The sequence below is a fragment of the Panthera tigris genome, chromosome B2, assembly GCF_018350195.1.
Source record: "Panthera tigris isolate Pti1 chromosome B2, P.tigris_Pti1_mat1.1, whole genome shotgun sequence".
NCBI lineage: Eukaryota > Metazoa > Chordata > Mammalia > Carnivora > Felidae > Panthera > Panthera tigris.
The window spans coordinates 691,748-697,084 of NC_056664.1; the positions used below are offsets into that span (position 1 = coordinate 691,748).

The following is a 5,337-nucleotide window of genomic DNA, read 5'->3' on the forward strand; positions in this document are numbered from 1 at the left end:
ATATCGATATTAATATTTTTGTACATTTCATCTAAAAGTATGCACCATCTGCTTATTATGATAGCTACATATTAAAGAGTTCCATTCTTAGCTGAAAAATATTCAGTAAAAAGGGAAACATATTCTTTATTTTAATATTTAAACTATAGTGCAGTTAACTACATTATCATGTCCTATGTGTAGCTGCTATTATATTTATACCATAATTAAGAGGAAATAATTAGTCTAGTGCATACTGATTTGAAGTTGCAAATGTAGTAATTGACTGCAAACATGATATCCTAAAGGAATAAATAGTATTGAGATTTCAGACACTTGGGGAGGTATAAAGGGACTATTACGGGCAACTTTATTTCAAAACCCAACAAACACTTTGTAAGAGTCTGTTTATTCATATACCGCAATGGTGAGATTTTCTGCTTTCTTCAGTTCCTCTATGATCTCTGCTTCTATTCTGAGATTCAAGTTTTCTAGTGAGTTATTTCCCAAACTGTGCTATATGTTATTTTCTCTCAAAAAGAAGCCAATAAAATCAGAACAAAAATACTTGAGAAGTGTTAAACAAGGTGACTGTGTACTTTGGAGTTATCACACATTTAATATGTTAACTTTCTTTCCAAACTCCAAGAATAATATATGGCTTTCCTCAAATTTGTTTAAATATGGATTATTTTTTTTATTTTCATTAAAAAAAGTTTTAATGTTTATTTATTTTTGAGAGATAGGGAGAGACAGAACACGAACAAGGAAGGGGCAGAGAGGGAGACACAGAATCCAAAGCAGGCTGCAGACTCCAGGCTCCGAGCTGTCAGCGCAGAGCCTGATGCGGGGCTCCAACTCACAAACTGCGAGATCATGACCTGAGCCAAAGTCAGATGCCCAACTGACAGACCCACCCAGGCACCACTGGATTAGTTTTTATAAACTGGGTGCAGTTCATATCTACTGGAGCCATTCCAGAAGATAATTTGAGAAGTATTTCCTTAAGTATCAGCTACTAACCACATCTGCTATTATACATTGTTTAGTACATGACACATTTTACATGGGTCTAAATACAGGTTTTAATCATGGGTAATGAGGCTGTGGATAATACTTTTCATTCATTCATTCATTCATTTAAAAAAAGTATTTATTCAGAGCCTATTCTTTAGCTCCTATTGCACTGACTCCTTAGGTTACCAAGTGAGATAAAAAGACCTTATGGTTTTTTGTTTGTTTGTTTTGAGATAGTAGTCATCCAAAGTAATGCAAAGTTTCAAGTGGCCAGTACTATGAAAGAGGTTCACATAGTGAAATCAGATTTTTTTTTTTTTTTTTTTTTTTACCAGACACATGGTCATGGCAGGGAATCATCCTGCCTCCAAAAAGAGTGTATTTCCTTGTTTCCAATAACAGCAGAATCATAGTGTCCTTCCATTCATGTCTACAGAGAAAAGTTTGTGGCAATGCATAGAAAAGGAATTAAACATTAATGATTGATTAATTAGTGATTGTAATCATTTTATATCTCTATATTAGAGGCTTGTACAATATGAGTCAGTGGGTTTTGTTCTTGCCATTTGGAAGGGAATAGTGGAAACATACAAATGCACCAGGATGTGCAGATGTATGAACACCTTGCATGAAAGTACTTAGTTTTAGAAAAATATAAATTTACCTCAAATATAATTTAAAAGATGAGAGTTTGTAAGGGTAGGGAGTAAAGTAGTATGAAAAATGACAGGTTATAATGAATTAATATTACTGATAAAATCAATAGAATTCCCCTCCCACATCATCATATATCTTTCTGCTTCATCACTTCTCAGAATTGATGATGTGATAGACAATTTATTTTCCATTCTTCCCACGTTATCTTCCACCACCCCCATGTTCTTTCTTAACATCTAATACTTTATTCATAAATAATTGAACCAGTTCATCCTTTCAGTGCACCAAATACACCTAATATTCTCATGCTAGGAAAATTATCTCCCCAGCGAAGTTTACACAACTCTCAACACCAGGAGGCTGCATAGAAGTCTCTCAGATTTGAGTCCATAAGGTTTCCCTTTGTACACGTGGAAATAGTTACTTCAGTCAAATATCTGTGGGCGCCTGGATGGCTTAGTAGGTTAAGCAGCTAACTCTTGATTTCAAGATGGGTCAAGATCTCACAGTCGTGAGATTGAGCCCTACATCAGGCTCTGTGCTGAGCGTGGAACCTGCTTGGGATTCTCTCTCTCTCCCTCTCTCTCTCTCTCTCTCTGTCCTTCTCTGCTGTGCTCTCTCCCTCAAAATACATAAACATTAAAAAAGACTCAAAAGGAAGGAATCCCATGGAGACATGTAGTAAAGTAAGAGTCAAATATTATTGTTTCAATTATGTTATTTATAAAGGATCAGACAGTGAATGTGTGATTGAAGATTGAGTTATATGGTATGAGGTATTATCCTATCTGGTCTTGCCAGTAATTCATTAGGGATTTGATTGGCTCTGTTGGAGGCAATTTAAATCGGTACAACCACTATGGATGACAGTATGGAGATTCCTAAAAAAATTAAAATAGAGGGGTGACTGGGTGACTCAGTGAAGCATCTGACTTCAGCTCAGGTCATGATCTCATGGTCCTGGAGTTTGAGCCCTGCTTAGGGCTCTGTGCTGACAACTTGGAGCCTGCAGCCTGCTTCAGATTCTATATCTCCCTCTCTCTCTGACCCTTCCCTCTCATGTTCTGTGTGTTTCTCTCTCTCAAAAATAAGCAGCTAAATATTAACAAAAAAAGAAATATAAATACCATATAACCCAGTAATTCCACGTCTCGGTATTTACCCAAGAAACAAACAAACAAACAAACAAACAAAAAACTAATTCAAAAGATATATGCTTTCCTATGTTTATTCCAGAATTATTAACAATAGCCAAGACATGGAAGTAACTCAAGTATCCAACGTAGATGAATGGATAAAGAATATATATATACACACACAGACACAATGGGATGGTACTCAGCCATAAAAAAGAAAAAAAAAAAAACCTTGCAACATCATGTGTGAAAATTAGAGTATTACCCGAAGTGAAATAAGTCAGGAATAAAAAGACAAATTCCATATGATTTTGCTTATATGTGGAATCTAAAAAAATAAAAAGTGAGCAAGCAACAACAACAAAAAACAGAAATAGACTCATAAATACAGAGAACAAACTGTTGCCAGAAGGGTTGGGGTAGGGAGATGGACAAATTAGGTGAAGGAGATTAAGAGACACAAACTTCTTGTTATAAAATAGTCACAAGGATGAAAAGTACAGCATAGGGAATATTGTTAATAATATTGTAATAAATAATGTTCTAGGGTGAAAGATGGTGACTGCATTTACCATGGTGAGCATTTGATAACATATATGATTGTTGAATCACTACGTTGTATACCTGAAACTAATCTAACATTCTATATCAATTATACTTCAATAAAAATAGTTAATTAGCAAATCATACTTATCATATCCCATAATAGTAAGAAGGATAACTGTGGTTTATATTACTTGCATTATTTTTATAAAATTACACATAAATGGTTGACGTTGAATGAGTCAGTTAGTGAACATTTATTCATTGCATACTTTTCAGATTCCTAAGGTAGAATCCCTAGATGGACTAAGAGGACTTAAACAGGGACTCGGTCTCATGCAAATTGAAGGCAAATGGGAATTAGGGTTCACATTGCAAAATGAGGGCCAACAATCACAGCACTGTGGTGAATAAACATACATGTAGATTGGATAGTTACTGAGGGATACTAACCATTTTGGAGGAGGAAAAATTGAGAAGTAATTTAGAGAAGGGGCTCTTTGGAGTCCTACATGGAGAGTGTGGAGTATAAAATGGTGGTGCTTATTCTCTTCCCTGATGGCTCAATGGGAGAAGTCTCCTTATTGCCCCTTTAATGTCCTTGTTCCTCAAAGTACAGATAAAAGGGTTAAGCATAGGAGTCAGCAGACTGTAGAACAGGGCCATGAGTTTGTTCTTGTCCTGGGAGTTAGTACCAAAAGGTTGCACATAAATGCACATTACTGGCCCATAGAAGAGACAGACAACAATAACATGAGAGCCACAGGTGTTGAAGGCCTTCTTCTTTCCCGTTGATGAACGAATTCTGAGCACTGTAGCTACAATGAACCCATAGGAGACAAGAATAAGAGACAAAGGAATCAAGGTAAATAATGTCACCACGACAGAGAGCATAGTTACATTGAAAGTGGTGTCAACACAGGACATCTTGATCATCACTGGAATCTCACACAGGAAGTCATCCACCTTGTTGTTACCACAAAGTGGCAGTTGGACAGTGAGGGATGCCTGAAGCAAGGAGTTAGCCAAGCCACTTATCCACGCCATGACCACTAGGGACACACAGAGTCTCTGATGCATGATAGCTGGGTACCTCAAGGGCTTGCAGATGGCTATGTACCGATCCAAGGACATGACTGCCAAGATGATGCATTCTGTGGCTCCCAGGAAGTGAAACACATAGAACTGGGCCACACAGCCTCCATAGCTGATGGACTTATCTGGGCCCCAGAGGTTCAGCAGCAGCTGAGGGATGGTGGTTGTGGTAAAACACAGGTCCAGAAAGGAGAGGTTGGAAAGGAAGAAGTACATAGGGCTGTCAAGATGAGGGTCCACCTTGGACACAACAATAATGGAGATGTTTCCCACTAGTGTGCAGATGTAAGCCACAAGCACCATTATGAAGAGTGGCATTTCCAACCAGGGATGATCAGAGAAACCCAATAGGATGAAGAACTTTGGAATGCTTGCATTGCCCGGATTCATGACTGCCATTTCTCTTGTTGGTGGATTCAAGTCAAAGTGAGGACACGTATTTCAGTATGGGGTTTCCTGAGGGTCAGTTTATTCATTTGCATAGAGTGAATTATGCAGAGATTTTCTCTGTGGTGTAACTCCAGTGAAGTCGTTTGATACTTGTAATCATGAAAAAATATGAGTCTCAATACCAAACATTATTATTTTGTAGCGTGTCTAAAAGAAAGGGCAACAAATCTTTGTGTTTGCCTAAGAAATGCAATGGAGCAAATTTTATTATAAAAGTGATTAGGGAAGGGGAAAGTCACTATTGCTCTTATATCAGAGAAAAGAATAAAACAGAGGAGTGGTTCTCAGGAACCAGCCATGCTGACTTACCACATGGCTTCATTTCTTTCATCCACCATCTGCTGGCCTTAGACCACTCTGCTTGAATTCATGATGTGATTTAGGGAAGTTCAGGACGTTCTGAGCTCCAACAGAATCAGTCTGAATGCATAGAAACAAGATACATCGCTGTTCCTTGGGC

The 5,337-nt window shown here is 37.6% G+C and overlaps 1 protein-coding gene across 1 annotated transcript; it reads right to left on the minus strand.

Moving 5' to 3' along the window:
* Window positions 1-3,497: 3,497 nt before the first annotated feature.
* Window positions 3,498-4,893, minus strand: LOC122238329 (olfactory receptor 2B11-like). Its single transcript, XM_042985247.1, has one exon. The coding sequence runs from the start codon at window positions 4,824-4,826 to the stop codon at window positions 3,876-3,878; it is 951 nt and encodes a 316-aa protein (XP_042841181.1). The 5' UTR covers window positions 4,827-4,893; the 3' UTR covers window positions 3,498-3,875.
* Window positions 4,894-5,337: the final 444 nt, after the last annotated feature.